Source organism: Podarcis cretensis (genome assembly GCF_951804945.1).
Source record: "Podarcis cretensis genome assembly, chromosome: 16".
Taxonomy (NCBI): Eukaryota; Metazoa; Chordata; class Lepidosauria; order Squamata; family Lacertidae; genus Podarcis; species Podarcis cretensis.
This window is the reverse complement of record NC_137186.1, coordinates 33,313,373-33,338,445: the sequence shown is the minus strand read 5'-3', so window position 1 is coordinate 33,338,445 and position 25,073 is coordinate 33,313,373. Positions and strand designations below refer to the sequence as shown.

At 43.4% G+C, this 25,073-nt stretch overlaps 1 protein-coding gene across 12 annotated transcripts in view; it reads left to right on the top strand.

The window, feature by feature from the left end:
- The window catches only part of FBRSL1 (fibrosin like 1), an 827,250-nt gene that overhangs the window by 790,712 nt on the left and 11,465 nt on the right, over window positions 1–25,073 (top strand). For 6 of the 12 annotated variants that reach the window (XM_079956416.1, XM_079956421.1, XM_079956417.1 and 3 more), the window contains 8 exons: window positions 4–164; window positions 3,937–3,987; window positions 7,746–7,841; window positions 16,251–16,322; window positions 17,049–17,087; window positions 18,546–18,617; window positions 18,942–19,025; window positions 21,621–21,753. In XM_079956416.1, coding sequence (XP_079812542.1) covers window positions 4–164; window positions 3,937–3,987; window positions 7,746–7,841; window positions 16,251–16,322; window positions 17,049–17,087; window positions 18,546–18,617; window positions 18,942–19,025; window positions 21,621–21,753 — 708 coding nt within the window. Of the gene's footprint in view, window positions 1–3; window positions 165–273; window positions 501–3,936; window positions 3,988–7,745; window positions 7,842–16,250; window positions 16,323–17,048; window positions 17,088–18,545; window positions 18,618–18,941; window positions 19,026–21,620; window positions 21,754–25,073 lie in introns of all 12 variants that reach the window. The other 6 variants (XM_079956419.1, XM_079956418.1, XM_079956414.1 and 3 more) reach the window with 6 other exon arrangements.

Below are 25,073 nucleotides of genomic sequence, written 5' to 3'. Positions count from 1 at the left end.
TAGATACCAGCCTGTTGATATCATTCAACCAACCAATCATGTATTGCCAGCCTCATTCGGGGATTCTGATTGGTACTTTGTCACAGGCATCTCTCTTACCTCCACCAATGAGTCCTCACGTAGAAAACCACCACAGCATGACCTGCAGAAACAGGGAATGCCAGGTGAATATCTTGACTCTTTTTCTTCTACGTCTTTTGTGAAACTCACAGGCCGTTGTGCCCTTGTGTCTTTTCCCCGTCCCCTCTCCCTCTCTCTCTCTCCCTCTTCTAGATCACGAGCTGCTCAGGCAAGAGCTGAATAATCGTTTTTTGGTTCAGAGTTCGGACAGGACCGGTGCCTCTCTTGGCCCGGTGCCGCTGCTGAGGGCGGAGTTCCACCAGCACCAACACACCCACCAACACCAACACACCCACCAGCACACATTCAGCCATTTTCCATCCAGCCTGCCCCAGATGCCGCCCACTGCACCTCCCCTGGTGCGTACTCCCTCCCAAAATGTGAGGATAAGTAGAGACACCTCTGGCCAAAACAACCATGCCAGCACCAGCTCTTTGAGACGGACACTTTTCTGTGAAAAGTGCATCCTTGGACGGATGCGTTTGTTTAAAGTTGCCACCTTCAGTTGCACTGTTTTCAAACTAGTATTTAGTACAGTAAGTTTCCGTAGGTTGCAACCTGCTTCTTCTTCTCAATGGGCCCCACCACACTGCTACTTTTCTGCAAACCTTTTGCCAAGCTCTGTTTCTAGAGAAGGGGGTGCGACATGTAATGTGGGATGGTCATGCAAGTTTCTGATTTTCTCCTCTTAGGCGTTTCAGGCAGCTGACATAATAGCATCTGGGCATATGGGAGGGAACATACAGGCATGATTTCATATCTCTCACACACTTATTGCAACATGGGCATTGATATGCTTACTCCTGCGTCCCCCACCCCCCAGAAAAAAGCATTGGATATTCTTATATCCAGTGCTTTTTTCTGGGGGGGACGCAGGAGTACGCATACCCCCAAACATTTTGTGAATCTACGTTTGGCCTCATTGAGGGGTAGTATTACAATATTGTAATACTGACCTTTAAAGACCTAAACGGCCTCAGTCCTGTATACCTGAAGGAGCGTCTCCACCCCCATCGTTAAGCCCGGACACTGAGATCGAGCACCGAGGGCCTTCTGGCAGTTCCCTCATTGCGAGAAGTAAGGTTACAGGGAACCAGGCAGAGGGCCTTCTCGGTAGTAGCACCTGCCCTGTGGAACGCCCTCCCTTCAGATGTGAAGGAAATAAGTAGCTATCCTATCTTTAAAAGACATCTGAAGGCAGCCCTGTTCAGGGAAGTTTTTAATATTTAACACTGTATTGTTTTTAATACTCGGGAGCCGCCCAAAGTTGCTGAGGAAACTCAGCCAGATGGGCGGGGTATAAATAATAAATTATTATTATTATTATTATTATTATTATTATTATTATTATTATTATTATTATTTAATATGAGTAGGAAAATGAGAATACTCCTAAACATTTTTTTAGAAAAAAAGCACTGCTTATATCTTGAAAGTAAGATGGGAAGGGCACCCCACATATAAGCATGTCTGACTGTGACAGAAAGGGCAGTGTATAAAAATTTCATCATCACTGTGTATTTGTATGCCACCTTTACATCGTTAAACCATGCTCAAAATGGCTTATGGCATGAAAAGATTTACATAATTAGAAGAACGCAGCAACATTTTCATAGTCACAAACAATAAATGGAAACAGCTCAGTAGGTATACAATAAAATCAAACAATCCCCACATAGTTCATAACAGCAGAAATTTAATATATCCAAAATTAAATATTGACTCCAACTAAAACTCCCAGCAATACATACAATAGCATCCTGAGCAGCAGGTCCTGCGGGACTCACAGGTAGGATGGTCTCTGGCCCCTTAAGCAGAAGCAGAAGCAGCAGTTGCTGTAGCTGGTCTCGCCCCCACCCTTCCCAGGCCAAGTGGAAATAGGCCAGCAAAGCAAGAAGCAGATCTTGCAGGACTCGCAGCAAAGCGAGAATCTTCTATGAAAGTAAGAGTTGAGAGGGCAGGAAATAGCTTTTATTTCAATAAATTGATTGTTTTGTTAACACACGAGCGGTCGACATCATTATGCAATAAACCTATGGCCACACTGGTTGACTCCTGCCTTGCCATTATAATTTGCCTGGTCTGCTTGGTTTCAATATTTTTGCATCATTGCCATCTATTGCTATACCACCCACTCACTAACTCAACATTTCACTGGGCAACCCAATTTTTCAACATGGGCTATGCTTGCTTATGGCAAGCGTGAGGGACTTCTTCAGGCTTTAAGGTTGTTTTACAGTTTCTTCCCAGACAGGATATCTGAAACATTCAAGTTGCTTTTAAATAATACCATCCACCCATGGCTGAAAGCTCCACCCCTTCACCAACTTCTCAGAGCTCATTGGCCGTTCCAGCAAGGGTTTGTTTGATGGGACAACAAAACTTTAGCAGGGTCACAATCCTGCAGAAATCCTGCCTCCTTGGCTCTCAGGTTTTACAGCGATGCCATTTGGTTTTGTTCCTTTTCCACTGCTGCTGTTCTCAGTTTTGTAAATTCTCCAAACAGCCTTTTTTCACACAAGGCAATGTTTATTTTTTATTTTTTTGGTACATTGCATAAAGCAAGATTCAATATTTTCTCTCTTTCTGAAGGAACGCAGCAAATGTTCCAAAACAGGCATTGTGGGGCAAGCTCATAGGAAATGACATTTCTTGCCTTTCTTTACCACACTGGCTGATGGTATGACTACATTGTTTGCTTCTAATCCGCTTAACTGCAGGACAATGATTTCTGCCTCCCCCAATGTCCATCCACAGGTGTTTAAGCAACGTGCAAATACCTCCCTACTCCCCTTCTTTCATAAAGCAATCTCAGAACTTTTCCTTGAAGGCCTGGCATGTTGTTTAAGAATCCTGATATCTGATCTTGCTGGAAATAGAGTTCCCTTCCTGCCCACCCACGCCCTGTTGATGTCAAGCTAAAGAGTGAAAACAGCTTTGCCGCACCCTCTTTTGTTGTGCTTGAGCTCCCATCTTCTTATATTCCACTAAATGGGTTTATTAATCCTAATGCCAGAGCGGGTGGCGTTGAAACCGCCAGCTGCATGTGTTTTAGTAATTTATAGTATTTACACTGGAGGGTACATGACTCCGGTAATAACTGTAATTAACACAATTGCAAATCTGCTCTCCTGTATGGAGGAGAGCACACAACAGCTGGCTTGCTGAACGAGTGGCATTTCAAAGGGGTCATTGCTCACCATTCTGCGCCTTCCCCCAGCACATCTCCCTTTTGCTTAAGATTGGAATGTGCACATTCTTCACGGGGCATGGAAAGAATACTGATGGGGGCACAGGTCAGGTGCACAGTGCAAGGGGACAAAACGCCAGGACAAAAAACAGGGCAGATCCACAGTGGGTGGATCGATCTTGCAATCCTGGCTGATCTTTCTTACACCTTTTTTCAAGGAGCTGGTTGAGCTAAGTAAGGGCTGTGTGATTTAAAAAAATGAGATGACTGCTTGAGTTCTGCTCCAGCACATACAGCTGTATCATAAAATCTAACTTTTAGAAATGATTTAGGGTGTTGACTGGCTTCTTGAGGAAGTTTGTAGGTGATGGTAAAGATTTATGTGCTAGATGCCTGAACTTGCTGCTTCCCCTTGCAAAGGTGCAGGTTTAAGAGGCTGTGAAGTTTGGAAAATATACATGTGCCCTTAAAATAAAACTCCCCACTGCCACCTCCCCCCAAAAAAACCCACTAGCTAAACTGGATCCTGTACACCTGGGAGCATGCTTCATTGTGCTTAGATTGCAACCCAGTGCTGAAGAAATATATTCTCATTTGTTTTTGTGTTATTTCTCTTTTTCTTCCAGTTCGACAAGTACGCTCCCAAACTTGATAACCCTTATTTTCGACATTCCAACGTGAGTGCATTTGTGGGTTTGGGTTTTTATTTTTTATTTGGCTTTGGTTTCTATGTTTGAACTTGCTGGTGGCTTTCCTTGCATGTATTTGATGTAGCAAGCTTTAGCTCTTGTCTCTGTGTTGTTGTTTTTAAGCGAATTCCCTTCCCTTAGGTTTATTTTTACCTACTACAATAACACCATAAAATTCCTTTAATTCAATCATTCATCAAATGTTCTTCCTCTAATTCCGTGTTGGTTGCTGCTTTCTGACACCTGTTTCTCAGGCTACAATCCTATACCTATTTGCTTGGGAGTATTGCCCATTGAAACTTGCTTATGAATAGGATTGCAAAAGAAATGCTAAGTCTGTGTCTGTACAATACCACTGCTGATTCTGAGCTGGAACTCACATGAATACCTCTTCATCCAAAAGCATTCCCCGCACATATAAAAACTAACATATCCAGAAGAAGACTATGCTAGAACCCTTCTCATTGGCAACTAGTCTTTGACGTGAAGGAGTTCTGAATCATGTGAGCTATAGGCTGAAGTGTTACAGCCCAGCACCTGTTATACCACCACAATGAGAACTAAGCTAGTGTCTTCCAGTCTTCATACATCTTTCTTCAAATTTAGTGACTCAGGCATAACACAGTAGATCAGCTGTAGACTAGCCAGGGCTAAGTAAAGGGGCTCACTTTTGTCCTGTAGTTAGAAAGTGTTAGAAGACCAAACAGGCATGCACCAAGTCACTGAACAAGCTCGGTACCAGACAAGGCCAGCAGAGTTAAAATTGGATATATTTTAACTCTGCTGGCCTTGTTCAGTACTGCTATTCCCTAGGAATAGATCTGTCACCATTATTCTCCATTTTATGCATTTTTCGTTACTTATTTACTGGACATAGCTCGCCTAATTCCAGTAACTTGTCTATAAGATTTTTTTGTCGCTTTCGGCTCTTTTTTCTCTCCAAATTTAGTGTAGGTGTTCTGAATTATTGATTCTGTCATCCATAGTGTATGCACCACCTCCTGGCTTTATATCCTCGGCACATTTGATAAAACTATATATGTAAATCTCTAATTATAAGATTGAACAAAAGTGGTCCATGGGCATAATAGACACTTGTGAAATTCCAGTTGATAGCTCTTTCTGAGATGACAGCCATGCATTGTAATTATTTCTTAAGCTGATTCTTTCAGACATTTGTGAATCCATTCCACATAGCCACTGCTGTCTAGTCCAGTTCTGTTCAGTTACCATAACAGAATGCCACATGGAAATACGTTATCAGCTTTCCCTACATTGTGACAACTCATTATCAAAATCTTCTCTCAAGATGGGAACTAGCTTGTACACCAAAATATCCTGCCAGTCCTAAAAAAGAAGATTTCTCACCTGTCATTTCAAAAACACTCATTGATAAGAAGCCAAAAAATGATGCAAACAGCCACTGCCATGCTAGTGTCAGAGACTACTCTATGCAAAAGCAATAATGGCATGTCTGGTTGTTGTTTCTTTAATTGGGCCAGTTTTGTCACAGTAAAAATAAATGAGCTTTCACGCTAAACATGATTCTTCAGCCAGTCATCCTGATATAAAGGATAGTGTCTGAATTCAAGCCTTTCAGCAACACTCTAGAATTGCTTGCCTGTTGGTACACTTACTGCCTGCCCTTGCTCTGCTGTTCCTTTTTATCAGTTGCTGCATCAGAAGCAGCGTTCTGGGACCGCATACTGTGGAAAATTAAAAGTGTGTGCTGATAATAGTGGACTTCATGGTTGGCAACTGTGGTAATTACCTTGTAACTGGGAGGCAGATAAAGATTAAAGATCCCAAGCAGGCTGCTTTCACACTTGCTAAAGTGGCATGTTTTGCAGGAGAGCTATAATAGCAGAATTAAGAATGGTAGCAGAGGCTAATTTCCCCCCCTGGTAAAAATGAAAGCTTTCCATTCTTCTCAAAAGAGCATCCGTTGTCCCATGGACCTTTTGCTTCTTATAGACATCTATTGGAAATATCTCTCCCCCCCCCCCCCCAGGAAAGCATTTAATGCTTTCTTGAGGACTGGCAACCCCACCTGAAATATGTATGTAGAAAAGAGGCTTGACAGCTGTTACTACAGTGACATCCTGCTCTGGCAAAAGCAAGACCATTACAAAAAGTTTCAGGCTGTATAATCAGGTGCATAAGCAGAGCTGTGCAGTTCTGTGCAGTTGGACAGCAATCCCAAACACAGAATTCATTCTGAGAATCTCTGCTTTTGTTTGTTAAAAACAACAACCAATTTTCTAACACTTAATGCTCCGAAGATAAAACCAAAAAAATATATGGATAAACTACAGTAGCGGCACACAGCAGGCCTGCTTCCATTGTCTTATTTCCTAACCTTGTGCCTCCAGTGTTTCCCAACCTTGTGCCTCCAGCTGTTTTTGGACTACAATTCCCATCATCCCTTGCCACTGGTCTTGCTAGTCAGGGATGATGGGAATTGTAGTTCAAAAACAGCTGGAGGCACAAGGTTGGGAAACACTGGTCTAAGGATGGGAGTGTAGTCTTTAGAGCACCGCATCCTTCTCTTTAGGTCTCTCGAGCTGAATAAGGCAATACTCTTGTTCAACAGCTAGCTTGCCTTGATGGTGTCTAGGGCATCGTATAATGCTAATGCAATATGTCCTTCATATCACACACTGATTGTGGTAGCCCTTCCTGAACACCTCTTGCTGGTGCCATGATTCCAATGAAGGATTTTGTAGGTGAACTGTAGGAAACTCTTTTGAGCCCAAGAGACGCATTTTGTCAAAGGGAACCTTCCAGGAGCAATATCACATTGATGGGTTGATGGGTGGAGAAAGAGGCAAAGTGGGCAGGTCAATACATGTGACATGATAGGCTGCATTAAAACTATGCAAAAGTGAGTAGTTTTCTACACACACACACACACACCTCTCCATCCAGGAAATGAAAGGCATTATTATAGTTCAAGGACACATTCCAGCAAGGCAGAAGCACTCAAGGAGGGTGCTTCTATCCATTGATAGACCATGAGACTCTTAATCTCAGGATCACGAGTTTGAGCCCCATGTTGAGCAAAAGATTCCTGCACGGCAGGGGGTTGGACTAGAGGACCCTCGTGATCCCTTCCACCTCTTCAATTCTGTTATTCTAGGGTGCAGAGGGGTGTGACCTCGGGAGGGGGCAAGGCTTATAGAGATTCCCAGCATCCAGCTAGAAAGGCAGATTTAGGCTCCTGGCTTAAGGTTTCGCACCCCTGATCCACAGTAAGGGTAACATTTGTGTTTCACTAGAAAGGCCACATTCATTTTAGTGCTGGGAGCTGCTTAACACACTGGGTAAATTCACCCTCGATACAAACCAAGTCTCTCAGAAGCAGCCAAATGCAGAAGACTTGCGAGTTACTCAGAAGTACAAATCTCTTTAGAGATTGGATAGCAGGTCACCAAGCTTGCAATCAAAATATTTGCAAATATGATATGAGTGAGTGCATGAAAATGGAATATTCCTTTAACGATACAGCAAATTTAAAGTGGGTTTGTTGTTCGTTTGTTAAAAATGAGCTCTTGAAGGAATCATGAGTTAGGCAAGCTCCCCCAGCGTCTAACCAATAAAGGGGTTGAAATTGATTTGGTAATTTTTGTTTTGGAACAGGTTCTTACGATTTGCACCAAACTTGTCTCTCACATCTGTTAGTTATCTGTAATGTAATCACCCCTCTCCTTTTCTCTCTCTTCCCACGCCCCTTTCCCCCTTCCTAGTTCTTTCCAAGCTATCCTCCAGCAATGCCTGGGATGCCACCTCTGCTTCCACATTCAGGTCCTTTTGGGTCACTTCAGGGAGCATTTCAGCCGAAGGTACAAATTTATTATGGTTTCATTTTTTCCACAGGCTCACTTTTGTTGTTGTTGCCCATACGAAAGAAAGCATGATTAAAATGTAGCTGCAATATAAACACACGTGTATTTCTTGATCAAATTATTATTTTCACTAGGCACATCTGTTTCCCTTGTGCAATTTGCTTGATAGTTAAAGAAAGTAGCTCCCTAAAGGCCTACCCATATTTTTTTTTCAGGGAGGGAGGTGGAACCTCTTGCTGCTGCTGACATAGGTCTCCCTAGTACCCAGGTAGCCATTGTGGTGCTCTCCAGATATTTTGGACTCCGTCTCTCTCATCGGCCCGTGTTTGAGGACTGTGGAAATTGTAGTGCAGCAACATCTCAAGGGTACCACACTGCCTACTTCTGCCCTAGTCATATTCTTTAAAGCAGGAGCAGGGAACCTTTGGCCCTCCAGATGTTGTTGAACTGCATCTCCCATCATCACCAACAAGCATGGCCAATGCTAGGGGCGATGGGAGTTGTAGTTCAGCAAAATCTGGGGGGCCAAAGGTTCCCCACACCTGCCTTTAAAAAATAAAGGAATGTGTCATTGCACTCAGCCCCTCTCTTGCAAGTGGCAAGAGAATTGGGGGTCATTTGGGGGAAGCATTGACTGTGATGACCTAACACAATTATTTTACAGTGGTGCCTCGCAAGACGAAATTAATCCGTTCCGTGAGGCTCTTCGTATAGCGGTTTTTTCGTCTTGCGAAGCAAGCCCATTGACAGCTTAGCGGATTAGCACTATTAGCTGTTTAGCGGCTTTTAGCGATCAGCTGTTAAGCGGCTTATCAGCGGATCAGCTGATAAGCGGTTTAGCAGCTTAGGAAAAGGGGGGGGAAGGGGAAAAAACCCACAGGAACTCGCAAGACATTTTCGTCTTGCAAAGCAAGCCCATAGGGAAATTCGTTTTGCGAAGCGCCTCCAAAACGGAAAACCCTTTCGTCTAGTGAGGCGTTCGTCTTGCGGGGCACCACTGTACTAGAAGCTGCATGGGTGATGTTAGTGGGCAGCAAGCAGGTCTCCCCAATCGCTTCTGGATTGGGCTCCACAGCTGCTTTGCAGTACCTTTTTTCTATAGGCAGGTATTTGGGGAATGGAGCTCTTTTTCTTCATGTGAGTATTTTATTGTGTGTATACACTGTAAGAATTCTGGATGTGTGCACATGGGGGAAAAATAGTGCACAGTCTGTTTGCATGGTGCATTTGGTGCTTTTTGCATTGCATATGGGTACACAATAGGGTGTGCATCAGTTCTGTGTGAGGGTCTGGATTTGTTCGTTTATTTTGCTAAAGCACATCCATGGAGAATTAAAAGATTCCTTTCAGAGGTTTTTGTTTTGTTTTAAATCCTAAGTTGCTTTGCTCTATCCAAAAAACAAAGCAGAACCCTTCAGAACTCTGCAAACATTTCACCCACTTTTGTCAAACAGGAAAGTGTCATAGCCATTTTTACATTCCCCATTATAGTGAATGGGGAATGCAAAGCTTCATTTTATACAAAGTGCCTTTGAGCCTGAATTACAGACTGAAATGCAGCCTGTACAGTTGACAGTTTTAAAACACACAGATGCACATATAAGGCGAATCTTTGGGCCCATGCAGACACCTACCACCCAACTTTTCCCCCCTTGCACCTCTGCAGCAAAGGATACTGTGCGTTCCAAATGGTTCTGAAACTGCAGCCACTCTCAAATCGGTCATCAGACAGCTGCAATGAAACTCACCAGCAGAAACTACACCATCTGTGAAACTGATCAGCTAAGCTGCAGCCTCTGTTTGCAATTAGCCTTTCCCTTACCACTGGGTAACTAGCATCATATAGGGAAGCCAAGTGAAAATAATGTAGGCAGCCCCAACTGTTTTGTATAAATGTGGCTTGGAGGGGCTGGAGTAGATGCTGGCTGTTTATCAGGAGAGTGCTACGCTTCAAATAAGATTTTTTAGAACTTAAGCAAACGCAATATGTGCTTAGTCAGATTAGCCTGTGTGGCTTATCTGTTCCCATCCCTGTTGTCTCTTGCAGACACTCAAATCCTGAAGCAGTTTTGCAGACATGTCAACTGATACTTAAAATTCTGGATATCATGTTTATATTAACACAAAAATACAGCTCATAATGGACAACTTCTGAAATTGCTGTGCAGAAGAAAAAGGCCACATTATTCTGCAGTAAGGCTTCTAGTATTGGTGTAAAGAGATAACTCCATGCTCTGGAGCTGGAAACTGGGCCAGGCCAAAGCAGTGGTATTGCTCCACTGCTATAGCAGAAACCCCTTAACAACCCAACAAACAAAACAGAGATTTTTTTGATTTATTTTTTTTTAGGGAGCTGAGATCAATAGCATAGTAGCTTTAGGCTTCTGAGGGTGACCCTGTACCCCTTAAACATTGGCAACCCCCCACCCAGTTAGCAAACAAAGAAACTTACATATAGCATGAAGGGTGGCCCTAATGGTGTTGTAGTAGTAGGCTCAGCTAGTTTTTACTGTTTCTCTTACAGCGTTTGTTGCTTAAAAGCTCTCATGGTGCCAAGCTTGAGATTCCTTTCTTTCCATTTGTAAAGTTCTTTATAGAAACATGAGCAATGTCATCCGAGCTGTAAAAAGTAAACCCCACTGAATTCAGTGGGACTTAATCCTGGGTAAGTGGGTATAGAATTGTAGTGTAGGATTGTAGATTTTTAGAAGGGCAAGGAAATGCAACCCCCCAAAGCTCCAGCGGCTTCTGCAGACATATCTCCATGCAGAGATAAAAGGAAGAGCATTTGCCAAAGAGGCAGCTTCACTATCTGCGTTGCAAATATACATAAAATGTAGTCTGCAGTTCGAATGATAAGCTTAGGGTTCAGGTGGAGCCTTTCTTTTGTGAACTTGCATACATGAGTGGGAATTCAAAAGCATTCCTGATCTTAACCTAACTTTCTGTGCATTTATTGCCCAAGGAGCTTGTGGGGCAGTTCCCCCCATAGCAAGCCTGTGAGGATTGGTTAGACTGAAAGATGGTGAGTTGCTTAAGGTCACCTAATGAGCCTTATGATTAAACAGAGGTTTGTTCATAGGCTTTCCTGGTCCTAATCCAACGCTCTGTTTGCTGTGACACAGTGGGTCTGATTTTGAGCTGTCCCTCACTGGTTGTAACCCTGTTTACCCTCTGCTGGCATGCGGAGGATGCGTGCCCAAAGGGATGATCTTTGTACAGCCATTTCCCCACTCAGTTTTGTGGGTTTGGAGGAAGAGGATGCCTCCAAACAACTGTGGTTGCACTTCCTTGCAGAACCAACTGGATTAACTCAATCAGGGATCTTCATTTCTTGATGGAGTAATGCCAGTTAATACAGCAGCTTCAAAACCTTTAGGACAACAGCTAATGCACTAGACCAGGGGTAGTCAACCTTTTTATACCTACCGCCCACTAATGCTTCTTTCTTGATGGTAAAATTTCCTTACCGCCCACCAGTGCTCGATGGAAGGAGGATTCAGCTTGTGCCATAGAACCCCCTACTGCCCACCTAGAATCCTGAAACACGCACTAGTGGGCGGTAGGGACCAGGTTGACAACCCCTGCACTAGACAATAGTCATCCTTTGGTTTTTGTCTTTATTACCAAGCTGTTTCATGGAAGGAGCTATCTTATGCTAAGTCAGACCAGTTGTTCAGCAAACCTAGTGCAGTCATTGGGACTTTGAATCTAGTTTTTTGCTATTTTTAATTTTCTTGTTTATATATTAATTTTGCAAATTTGTGGGCTGCTTCACAGCCTGATTGCACGGTTCTTTGCTCCAGATTGCTGTTTTCTGCTTGATTTCATCATTAGATGCACACCAGCAATATAGAGTGGGTCTAGGGATTTCTTGCAATTTCACGTAAGCCACTATTTAGAAGGAAGGAATTTGACCAGAAAAACCACCCTCTTCACACCTCATAAAATTGGTCCAAGACAACCACTGTTTTCCATATTCTTCTGCAACGTGCTCCAGCCGTTGTGAGACTCCATTTTATGAGAACAGTCCAGATAAGATGAGTGGGTCCCCAATCCCCACCCCAGTATTATTGCCAGGTTTGAAGGACCCTGGTCAAGGTGCCGCCTGTGAGGCTACCTTCCCCTCTTGCCACCCTGTCCAGTTCATTTTCTCTTTCCACCCCCCATGCACCCTTGCATGGACATAGCCAGGATTTCTGTTGGGGGGCAAAGCTTTGATTTTTTGGGGGGCAGAATCTCAATTAGTTAAGTATTTCTATTTATGTACTTGATTTAGGGTTATGTCCATGCACCCTGGTCTTTCTGCTCCCCTGCTCCATGCCACCTTGGTCACTCCACTCCCCCCCCACCACCTGTGCTGCCTTATTGCTCTGCTCTTCTCTCATTTCTCTCCCGTGTGGTCACTCCACCAGAGTGGCTTGTGTTTTCTTGTTTGCCTAAATGTGCATTAAGATGCCTTGGTTGGTTCAGTTTTGAACTGAAATGGTGGGATACTGGTGTTCTTAAATAGATGGAACTCTGACAGCCTTTTAGGGCTTTTATCTAGTCAGTTTGAGTTCCCCCACCCCACCCCACCCCAGTTCCCAACAACCAGAGGCAGCTGGTTGTATGAATGTAGTCAGTGGATACATTATTTCTGAACGATTCTGTACCATAGGGATGGGGGATCTTTTATTGGCCCGAGGGCCACATTCCCTCATGGGTACCCTTCAGAGTGGGGAGCATGTATCAACTGTGAGTGGGGCCAGAGGCAAAAGACAGACAAATAAGAAATGTAACACCGGCCTTTGGGTGGAAGGCTGCATTCTCGGTTCAAAGACATATCCCAACTAGGCAAAAGCACCCAAGGAGGACACAGAGCAGGGCAGTCAGTGACATGGCCTGGGGGAAGTCCCAAAGGCCAGCAAGAGCTGCGTTTGGCCCCAAGCTTGTAGGATCCTCACCCCCTTGCTGTACTGTGTGTACAGGAGATGCATAGCAACAAAATTGGCTAGTCTTCTCTAACAGCACATGAACCTTCCCCAAGGGGGAAAGCAGTCCCCCAGATTTACAACATTGTGTTGCTATATTTGACTGAATGGGGAGCATGTGGACGCACCTAAATTATCCACAACTTGCAACGATAATGATTCATCTCCTTGGAGAAAAGATAAAGCTGAAATCCACACAAATCATCCTAACCTTTTTCTTCTCAAACTTTCCTCTTCCTCCCATGTGGCTGCCTTAAGCCCTAGATCATCATGACAGACGCATTCGGTGGCTGACCGTGGCATAATGAATTCTGTCCTCCTTGCCCTGTGAAGCAAGGAGTTTGTTTTTGTTTCCCTCCCCACTTCTCATGTCACTTCCCCGAGGCCTCATATGTAAATCCCCACCACATGAATCCAACCTGACTGCAAACTTCTTAGCTACTTTCCCAAAGGCCATTTCTCATGAGCTAAGAACTTGAAAAGGTCAAAAGTATTCAATTTACTTTGCCGAAGGAAGCATTTCCATCTGTCTTCAGGGGGACAGAAGGACCAAAGGGCACTCTATCACTCACACTATTAATGTGATGTGACCTTAAAATGCATCATAGCTGTTATTTTTGCCTCCCTACCCATCAGTTCACAAAAGGGGCCTGACAGCCCTTCCGCTCATGGGAGAATCTCCCCCACCCTCTCCTTTGCACACACAACTCAGGATTCTTTCGTTGCGTCCTTTTGTTCTTTTTCTTTCAACTTTTAAAACCATCCTTGACCTCTCATACTTAAGTTACAGAAGTATGTTTGCAGGTTGCTCCTTAAGCCTCCTTGTTTGAAATCTGACAGCAATTTGGCCTGTTTAATCGGTTAACTGCCTAGCTAGGGAATTAGCCAAACTTTCTGCACTCATCTTGAAGAACAACAGGTGCAGTGTCATGGGAAGGAAAAGACTGATTGCTGGCTCAGAGCCCCATTCCCTCCAACAAGCCAAGACAGGGCTCTCCTGGGACCGATCGCGCCAAGTTGGAGGTATAACCTCAGGGCTTGGTTAACTACTGTGCAGAATTGCACCCCAGGCAAAAAATTAAAAAAAAACACCTTTTGGTGTTCTATCCAATCGTACACTATAGTATGATTTCTGGTTTTCCTATTTCCTCATAGATTTACAGGCTTTTTTTTATTAAAAAAACCCTAGTTTCAAAACAACAGCCTTTAAACATGCACAGTTGCATCCATAAACAGCTATTGCTCCTGCTAAAATAATAGAGGAAATTAGCAAGGTTCCAAGGCGAATGGACGTACAAGCTCAGTGGTGCAATTTCACATGTATAAAAGGCAAATGTGTCTTCAGTGAAGGAGGGGCAGCATTGTTGCTAGGAAGAGAAGAATGCACAAGAATATGTGCGCTCATTTCCCTTTAATGAGGCAAAATCTTTTTTGCACAAAGAAGCCAGAAAGTGTAGCACACACCCATGACTTAGATGTAGAATGGGCTCTGCCACCCAAAGCTGACAGCTAAAATAAATCATTTAAAAAAATTATATTTATGTCCAAAAGAGAAAAAAAAAAGCAAAACGAATGTGGCTGCTTCTAAGGGTCTATAGCAGGGGTGAGGAACTTCTAGTCTGGGGCCAGATGCAGCCTTCCTAGGACTGTACCTCTGTGCAACCCTAGGCCACAAACCCCTCACCCAAACTCTCAGGCCTCCTGCTTACCTGGATGAGAGGTGGGGTGGGGTGTAGAAACCCCTAACTTTTGTACATTTGGAACTGTACAAAGCAAAGATTTGCATTGGTTGCTCAACCAGCTTTTTGCCTCTGCCCCCCCCCTTTAGCATCTGACCCCCAGAAGGTGGCACACAAGGGGAATGCGGCCTGCAGACTAATAAAGGTTTCACATCCCTGGTTTCTAGCCAGTGGCTATATGGTAACTGAGGGAAGAGCACTGAATGTTGCACAAATTACCGTGAGGCAGCTGCTTGGGGGGTTATGAAAGGGCAGCAAATTGCTATTTACTTTTATTATTGTTCTTGTATTGATACCACCAGGGAGGGGGAAAGGAGCTTGAGAGATGTTCAGCCTCGGCTGCCTAAATATCTTAACTGACCTTGGTTACTGCACTCCTTGACTGTTCTGAGGGTGCTTTTTGCTGTTCCGCCTGAGGCAGCAAATTGCTTCCGTTCAATCCTGCAGAGTATGATGGGTCCCTATCCCGTGATGAACCTATTCAGAAGTCAACTTTCAGAACGCTGGGGACACAGACACACAAAGCATTTACCATCATACGCTCTGTTTCCACTTTTCTACCATATTTCCAAGATCTCTACAGTCGTGAGCACTGAAAGCTTTTACAATTGGGATTCTCAGGATAAAGACTATGCACCCAATTAAACATGCCAGGGGGTGAGAACACCTCTCATCCCCACCTTGGTCAGAACAGGATCTGTCCCTAGCTCTGCCACTTACTGAGCAAGTCATATCATTTATTGTGAGCACCTCATTCCGCAACAAGGGACGCAGGTGACACTGTGGTCTAAACCACTGAGCCTCTTGGGCTTGACCATCAGAAGTTCGGCGGTTCGAATCCCCGCGAGGGGGGTGAGCTCCCGTTGCTCGGTCCCAGCTCCTGCCAACCTAGCAACTCAAAAGCACGCCAAAAAGTGCAAGCAGATAAATAGGTACTGCTCTGGTGGGAAGGTAAACAGCGTTTCCATGTGCTGCTCTGCTTCTGGTGTTCTGTTGCACCAGAAGCGGCTTAGTCATGCTGGCCACATGACCCGGAAAAACAAATGCCGGCTCCCTTGGCCTGTAAAGCAAGATGAGCGCTGCAACCCCAGTCATCTTTGACTGGACTTAACTGTCATGGATCCTTTACCTTTTACATTCTGCAACAACACAGAGTGAATTAAAAGCAGCCCTACATTCATCCAGTTCAGGAGCCACTCGCTTATTTATGTAGTGACAGCAACTAGGCAGCCAAAGGAGTTAGTACAACACATGTCCTATATCCCAACCCCATAAGAAGTCTGGCTGCAGAATTCGGAACCAGCTAAAGTTTCCACGTCTCTTCAGAGGCAGTCCCACAGGCTGTTAGCAATAATCCGAACAACAGTCAACTAAAGCATGAATCACAATGGCCAGGCTGGGAGGTTCCAAAAAAGGACAGAGCCCGCGAACCCATTTTGCTTATGCGAAGGTGCTCCTGGCTACAACAGAGGCCTAAAAATCCAGGCCTAAGGCTTAGGTCCACGAGCACCAAATAGCAAGTATGATTTCTCATAGGGCGTTTAACTGAAACCCTACCTACAAAAACATACTAAGCTACCATACTAAACTTAACTAACTTTGCATATTTACAAGCTTTTTGTTTTAACAGGGTCGCATTAAATCATGGCTGGAGCAGTGGAACTTTTATTTATTGTCTTCTCCTTTCATTGCAGACTTCAAATCCTATTGACGTAGCGAGTAGGCCTGGAGCAGTACACCATACTCTTCTGCAAAAGACGCCAGGGGTATGTAAAGCACGTGAAACCTCTGTCTTTGTCTGATTCCAACTAAAGGTTCAGCCCTCTAAAAATCAAACATAATGTATATTTTTCCTGCAGAAAAAGAGAGGAAAAATGGCACAACCTTTGGCTGTGCTATTGCTTCCCAGACTCGGGTTTTCCTGAGTAGAAGACTTAAAAATGGGAAATGTTATCATTATGTAAACAAAAAACCCTTTGTTATATTATTGCTGTTTTTTTATATAAAAAAAAAACAAGATGGAGAAAGAACTGGATCCTCAGATCTGGTTAGCAGACCCGAATTTTAAGTTAATGGGTAAATAGCTGAACCGACTGGACCACATAAATTTATGTTTTGAGTCTTGCTTGTTCTCAAACTGGATAGGGGGTTCACCAAATGTGTTGCACCTGCACTATTCCAGTGCAAGCAGTCATGCAAACTATTGTGCCAGTTTGGATGGCTTCAAGTAGTTGACTTTGAACTTGAAAGAATCCACATTCTTACTTGCTAGCTGCTTTTATAAAGGCATGTTTCCATCAGTGCTAAGACTGCAGGGCACCCTTTGGCACTTTCTAACTTGGTGCAAATTAGTGGAAGGAGGTTTACCTCTGTGACAATTCTCCTCTGATTTATTTTCTCTGTTTATTGTCATCTATTCTCTCAAATTAAATTCCTTTTCCTCTGTATGACTGAATTTCCAAGACTGATCTGTTTTTCCACATTTTCCTTAGGTGTCTGACCCCTATCGGGCTCCAGTACGAGTAAGTAAGGTTTGTCAGGGATTTTTTTTAATCTACCTTTTCTTAAAATATAATTTGTGTAAATGTAGAAATGTACATGCATGTGACATAAATCTGTCTTGGCACTTCCTTTGAAGTTGATTATATAATACTCTTGATTCGTACCTTGCATTCACTTTCTGCTTCAACTTTCCAAGTTAGTCCAAATTCTACAGTAGGAAAAGCTAGATTCTGCTACCTGCATAAATTATGTAAATGAAGCATTTGCAGTGCTAAACAAATTTTCATGATTTCAATCACACAGTTTCTTAGAGCCTGCAATCCAAAGGAGGCTTCTCCTTCATGAATTAAGGATGAAAAAATCAATGCATGTGCAATCCTCTGGATTGTGGGAAGAATAAAATATGGTTCTCCCGACTCGAGCTTCTTTATACGTTTATTTTATATATTTATCAGGCCTATCCATGCTCTTTCCTCTTACTTAATAAAGGGATTTTCCATTGAGAGTGAAGAAGAGATAGTGATTAGTCATCATGGCTGTACCTCTGAACACAAGTTCCAGGGGGGACAACAGTGACAGTTACTGCCTTCATGTCCTGCTCCTGAAAATAAGATGGTGAACTAAATTAACTTTGGCCTGATCCAGGAGGGCTCTTCTTATTCATGCACCATGGTTTTACCATGGTTTTTAAACTCTCCCCCCGCCCCTTAAATTCAACAGATCAGCAATGGTGTGATTGGCCTTCATAAGCAGGAGCCTGTTTTTCAAAGGCCTGAGAATAACAAAATGCTTTACCTGTCTCCTAAGGGAGGCAAATACTGGGGGGGGGGGGGTTGTAAATGAAGCCCATAGGGGCACCTAACCTAAAAAGTCCCTGTACCTTGAGGATGCTAATATTGCATCCAAAACACACATGATATCCCGAGCAGGCTTCACTAACAGATCTTTGAACAGGGTGGGATTGCATCATATGATCTGATGCTCTCCAAGCTCCACAAAGGAGGAATTTGTTACAAGTAATCTTCCCTCACATGAAAACAATACTGCATATTTCTAAATTATACAAACCAAATCAATATCCAGCACTGTGAATGACTAGTCATTTTAATTATTATATTCTATTAAATTTTTTAAAAAATCACATATACACTCCAAAACATATTTTTTCTTTGATTTTTTTGACTTCCCCACCCGTTTTCCGTGGTGTTTCTCCCCCTTGATGCACTCAATCTTCTCTCTCTTATATCATGACCACCGTACAATCTCATTCCTTCTGTTGCTCATAGTTCAAATCCTGCTCACGAATTTATCATACTACAATATTTCTTTAAATACTCCAAAAAAAAAAAAGGCTTCCATTCTTCCACAAAACAATCATGAATGACTAGTCTCTTTTTGTGAGCTGAGTGTTGTCAAGGGGAAAAAATGGCTCCAGATTGCTGGTATTTTAAGTTAAACCTCCATTTTTAAAATCCATTTGCTTGCAGAAGCCTGGCAAGTGGTGTGCTGTTCACGTACAGATTGCCTGGCAGATCTACCATCACCAGCAGAAGATAAAGGTAAATGAGCATATTTATTCAGAGATTATGAGTCTTTCGGCTGACATGATGTGTTCCCACTGCTACTCCCACCTGATAAATAAGTAGCTTCTCACAGTGTAGCTTTTGTTTGTAAGGTGTGAAATTAATTAAGCCTTTCTGTCTTTTAACATCTATCGTAGAGCTGTAATTGGTTGTGCTTGTCTGGTGGGGCAGGGCAGACTGGTAGCAAAACGAGTCAAAGGTATAAAATATGCAACCGAAAGGAGATCAGCTGGGAGGCTTGTGGGGACGGTGGGGGCGTACGAAGCACGCATGTTTAATATCATTTCCCTTCTGCACTAGTACCTCCTGTGGAATATGGAGTGTTATCCTGTTCAGAGTGAAATGAGCGGTACGGTGAAGGACATTTTACAAAACATAGAGCAGGCGAGTAGAATGACAGTCATTGTGTCAGAGGTGCTTGGGGTTTTTTATTTTGCGGTATTGTGTGGAGGGGAGGGATGGGGGGAGACTGGAACTGGAGAGGTGAGAATGTTAGGGATAGATGGTTCACCTTTGCCCAAGCAATTCGTCTAAAGCCCTTAGAATCCGGCACTTGGAAGAGTCCAGATGTCAGTTTTCAAGGCACTTAAGTCTTGAGTGATCTCAGTGATGCTAAAGCCACTTCTCACGGGGGGTTTTATTGAGTCAGACGTGAGTTAAATTCCACACGGAGACCCAAAGTGTGCTAGCTAGCACATCTTTTACAATATGCATCAATAAGCGCAATCAAAGCCATAGACATTTCATTACCATGTTGCAGAATTTTGGTGAAGCTCTTGGGAGGCAGTTATGAATATTTCGGGTGATATAGGGGAGGCAGAAGTAGTGTCCATGCAAATGGGGAAGTCCATTAGCAGGAATTGTTAAGAGGATGTTCTTAGCTTCTAACAGAAGAAACTAAACAATAGATCGGCCACAACACTACCTGTGCTTCAAAATCTTGGTTTAGCAACAACCACGGATACAAATGCTTAACACTCTGTGGTCAATTAATTTCTGCAGAAGTCTTACAAGGCACGTGTATTTGGGAGTTGCAGAACCACAGGATCCTAGATGCCTTGAATAGATGCTTTGATTTAAGAGCCAAATTATTTGTTTTTATGCCCCTCTCTTCATTATCATCACCACAACCACCTTGTGCTTTGCTCATTAATCCATCACAGGTATTTACTGCCATAGCTAAGTAACTAGTGTCAGGGAAAAAGGCAGAAATGTGGCCATTCCACAACGTGTTACAGAAGTGGCAAGTATCCCTTCATTTTAATAGAGCTGGACTGCACACGTTAATCAGGTTCAATGAGTATACCGTTATTTTAAGCAGAAACCATTTAAGAGCCACACACTTTGGTAGCAACTAATAAGCCTGGAAATGGCTCAATCTGCTTTTCTAACAACCTTCCATACTTCAATATTACCTGCTTTACAGTCTTGCTGGAGTGGTTAAGGTACACTAGCTTTTATATATTAAGGGAGTGTCGGAACCAATATGTTCAGCAGCCAGAGTCATAACTCAGTGCCCAACCATTTCCTTTGCATGGTTGAGGTGCCACAGCTTGACTTCCTGATAGCTCTAGCTACATGCTGTCAGGTGGCTGGGCTGAGCAAGACCCCCACCTGAGGCTCTTTAATAGTAGATACCTTACTATGCTGATTTTGTGTAAGATAGTATCAAACATAGTTTTGCTTGACAGTCTGGGTGGAACTAGACATTACAGGCAATGTGCAGATGTCAAAAACAGTGGCTCTGTGGCTCCTTCTCCCTGCCGCCTCCCCAATTAACGTATAATAAAAATTGTATGACAGGATAATCATCATGCTGGGAGTTTCCCCACCCTTGTAAAGAACAGTCAGTAGAGTGAGGGGGAATCGAAGTGAAATGTCATCAGTTCATGTTTTTCGTTTTCCTACCCCAGGGGTAGCCAGTGTGGTGCCCTCCAGAAGCTGTGAACTGGAGCTCCCATTGTCTCTTTCCATTGGCTATGCTGTCTGAGGCCGATGGGAGTAGGAGAACAGCAACATCAGGAGGGAACCATATTGATTACCCCTACCTTTCACATAACCAGGAGAGGAAGAAGAGAGGTTGCACTGCTCCTTTTCGTAGCAGCCTTTCAGCTCCCGCAAAGTTTTGTTTATTATTCCATTACTTATGCTCTCTGCGGTCATGGAATATATGCCATCCTTTCATAGGTCATTTATAGCTGTTATCTCTTATGAGGAAAGTATGAAGCTTCTGCTTAACCTCCAAGGATACACTGGAGTGTCCTCCTAACAAATGGGCACTGTTTTCGCACACTTTGTCCTAGGCTAGTTTTTATCAGCATGCGAAAGAAAGCTCCGTCCTCAAAGCATATTGAAATAAACGGGGCTGTGTAGCACTCTGAATGCAGGGAGCAGATTCTTTCCTCATCCTCTTCCTTTTCCATGAGTCTTTCATGCTGCGCTTTCTTTGCCCCAGGAAAGGGATAGCCTCCACAAACCTCTGTCTTTTTCTGTCTCTCTCTGTGAACTGAACTGAAGCAACCAAGCATGCGACTCTTGTCATCCAACTCTTTGAGGGTTAGTTCTGTCTGCAGCTTTCAGCCTGTGGAATATGTTTGTGCCGGGCTGAGGCTGCAGACTGATCCGAGGGGCGCACGACTCACTCAGCATATCACATTGCATTCTCCTGCTGAGTTAATGCCATGGGGCTAAGAGCTCATTTCAGAACTTATTCATGGAGGAGGAGGAGGAGGAGGAGGAGGCAGGCAGGCAGGCAGCTGAGAAGCTGTGGAGTGAAATGGCCTCATAGAGGCTACTGTCAGAGCATGACTCTCAGTATGAGACCACAGATGCTGCCATCACTCTGGCTAACTCTCCCTGGCGGTGCTAACGCAGGCGTGAAGTATGAGCCCTTTTACTGCTTTCCTCCCCCCTCCCCTTTTCTCTGTAGTAAAGGAAAGAAAAATGTATAATGAGATGTTTTTTTGTATCCTTTGACAGCAAATGCAACTGGATCCCCACAAGCTAGAGATAGGTGGGAAACTTGACCTGTTCAGCAGACCTCCTGCCCCTGGTGTGTTCCCAGGGTTCCATTATCCTCAAGATCTCGCCCGGCCACTCTTTTCCACCACAGGTGAGGAGGAGTGAGTGTTGAATAAGTATGGACATATGCATTTAATTGTTCCCTTCCCCTCCCTTTTATTCTGTGCAAAATTTAGTAATCATTAATACGTGTGCAGACACGGTCAGAAAGATTTCTTCCTCTTAAGACCACTAGTTTTATAAACATTGAAGCCTTGGGGCCGAAACGCCCAATCACCCAAATGGCCTGTGCAGACTCAGGTTTGGCTGGATCCTTTCCTACTTCACAAATCAAAGTAATTCTCTCACACACATTGTACCTAAAGTAAGAATAAATGGCATACAAACTTAAAACAGACACTGTCTCAATGAATTCTGAATATTGTCTGGCCTAGATTGTTAATTTCTTCCAGAAGCCTAAATTAGTAAACATATTTTCAGATGGCTATGAGAAGACAATATGGAGGATGCCCATTCGTATCTCCAGTGAGAAGGGATTTCCACAGTTGGGGTGCTTTGACAGAGAAATAGATCTATTAAGGCTTCAGCTCTATGCACACTTCTTGGGAAATAAGCTCCACTGAATACAGTCAGGCTTACATTTGAGTAAACATGTATAGGGGTTGCAGAGCATAGGCAACAGATTAAAGGATGCCTTTATTTCAGTCCCAGATAAATGACCCAACCCACCTGTGAGTATATTAATCACAAGAGGGATTGGACTGTAAATCTCAATAAAGTTGGTTATCGGAGGAGAGCAGGATGAACAAACATTGTGACTCTTATAGAGAAATGAATAAATTTTTACTTTACAGTATCTAAGGCTTTCTAGTCACTTTATGGAACAAGAGTATAGTTGGGGTGAATCATGGTTTCTGCCGTATTGCCTTGTTACTGAAAAAATACTTAAGTTATCTTAGGCCCACCTGGCTTTGGGATGAATGTTCAGCTGCCTGGCAGACATTATATTTAATAACTCCCCGACAGCCCACAATATTGTCCCTGGCTTTCTCCAAAGGATTTCTTTCTTTTTCTTTTTTTTAATTCTTATTATTATCAGCCCCATGTAGTCAAGTTTGTAAGCTGTCTCATTTGAAGAAATCTCCCATCCGTTATACACCTTCTGAAATCCTACAGGATTAGAGAGATGACAGCCTCCATCCGTCTCAAAGCAGTCGAGCAGGTTGCTATGTTTATAGATAACACTGCATCCCGCTAGCCATGGCAGCTTTTCTCTCTGGAGTTTCCTTAACTCGTTTTCTGGTTGCTTAGAGCCAATTCACTCGATCACTTTTCAGTCATTTCATGGTGAGCCAGTGGTTTCCACATCATGTTCCTAGAAACCCAGAGGTTCATCAGAATGCTTATCAAGCACACATTCCTAACTGTCTTCCCCTGCAACACACAGCCACTGGAAAAGCTTGGGTATATTCTAGGGCAGACAGCTTAAATCTGTTTGTACCCAAAACTGGCTCCAATTTGAGGGAACTCTTGGCAACATCCAAACCTAGACCAACCTTCTTCTTTTCACTAATGAAACCCACTTGCTCCTGAGCAGACAGTAGAGTCTAGATATCCTAAAATGTCTCACGCTGCTAGAGACTGCCTCTCTAGAATATGAGCTTGCATGCTTGGCCAATAACGGACACCAACCTTGGTATGTATCCATTTCAGGCATTGTACTGAATGCACAAAAAATGATATTCACGCCTCTGGTGTGCAGACACAGCTGTGCAGAATCTCCTCAAGAATAACAAAAATGCAAGTTGTCAAGTCTGGAGACTTTCTTGAGACAGAGACAGATAGAACAGAACATGTAATCCAATTTCTAAGCGGGAACCTGTAGTCTTGCTTCTACCTGAAAACAAACGTGAAACAATCCAAGGTGATTAATCATGGAGTTCAACTTTATGTGTTCTATCTCCACTGATTACTAGGGCTAAGCTGTGTTGGCTATCTCTGCTTTTTTAGCTATTGCTTTTCTTCTGCCTTTTAGCTCCAAACTTGGGGGCTGATTCACAGATGCATATACATCACTTGACTTATTCAGTAGTGGATTACCCTAAATTAAAAATGCGGTCACAGGAAATTACCCTATACCAAGTTAGACTGTCTGGTTCTCCAGGATTTCAGGCTGGGTTTCCCAGCCATACCTGGAGATGTCAGGGATTGAATCTCTGGCATTCTGCATGCAAAGCAAGTGCTGTACTGCTGAACTACAGCTTTCACACATACATGTAATCACTTGGTGGAGAATCACAAGAGGGGAAGAGTGCTGTTGCACTCAGATCCTGCTTTCGGACTTTCCGTGGGCATATGGTTGGCCACTCCGAGAACAGGATGCTTGGAGTACATTTGCAAGTGGCCCAATCCAGCAGGCTCTAGGCCTATTGTAATTAAAAGAAGCAAACGAAACTGAAATAGTCACCTGACCTTCCTTCCCTTTCCCACTCCAAAATTTAGAATGACAAGTTTCAGAGCAGTCCATTTTAATCTCATGCCTACAAATTTGAATTGCCCAAGACTACACCACTTCCATCTTACTGAAATGGCTAGATACATGTTTATAACTAGGTCTGCACTGCACGTCACCATTGTTTGTAAGAGTCAAAAGGGTTTCATCCAACAAAGTTGTCCCATTCACACAACAATTTATGCTTTGCACAGTGGAGTTTCCCCTCCTTCTCCTGCCTCCCCCTCAATTCTGTTCTGACCCTCCTGAGATGGGGCGGGGGGAGGTCCACTGCAGAAGATGAAGTGTCTGTGCAAAGAGACAACTTTGTTGAATGCTACTCCATTTCTTGCTACTTGTTCACACTTACCTGAACTGCTGCCAACGTTTGTTTTAGGAATCTCCACGAAGAGAAAGAGAAATGGAAATGACCAGAATAAATGCAGAGTACAAGATGGTAGATAAACTTCAAAAAGTTGCAAGAAGGGAGGGAGGGAGGGAGAAAGAGAGAGCGCCAAAAGATTACTGAGCATGATGTACCATTTATCATCTATGCATCCATGCTTTTTAACTTGCATATCAGATTCTGCCTAATGCTGATAAAAGGGTGCTGGTTTGACACTCCTCCTGCTGAGTTGAAATCCTGCTTCACCTCACATAGCAAAGTGCAGTGTTAGAGGAGCCGCAGAAAGGCATACCAAATATATATATATATTCCACCTCCATTTTCCAACAGGAATAAGAGAAAAGTGCTTCCCTCTCCATTTTGAACAGCCTTCCCTTTTCCACTAATGCCTGTGCCATGATCCTGTTCATTTGAAGTCTCACCATATGATAAATTAAGAATAATAAAACAAAACCCACATATGACCATTCCCAGTGTGAGAGCTGCCCAACTTCTCTTTTGGCCTCCTGTAAAC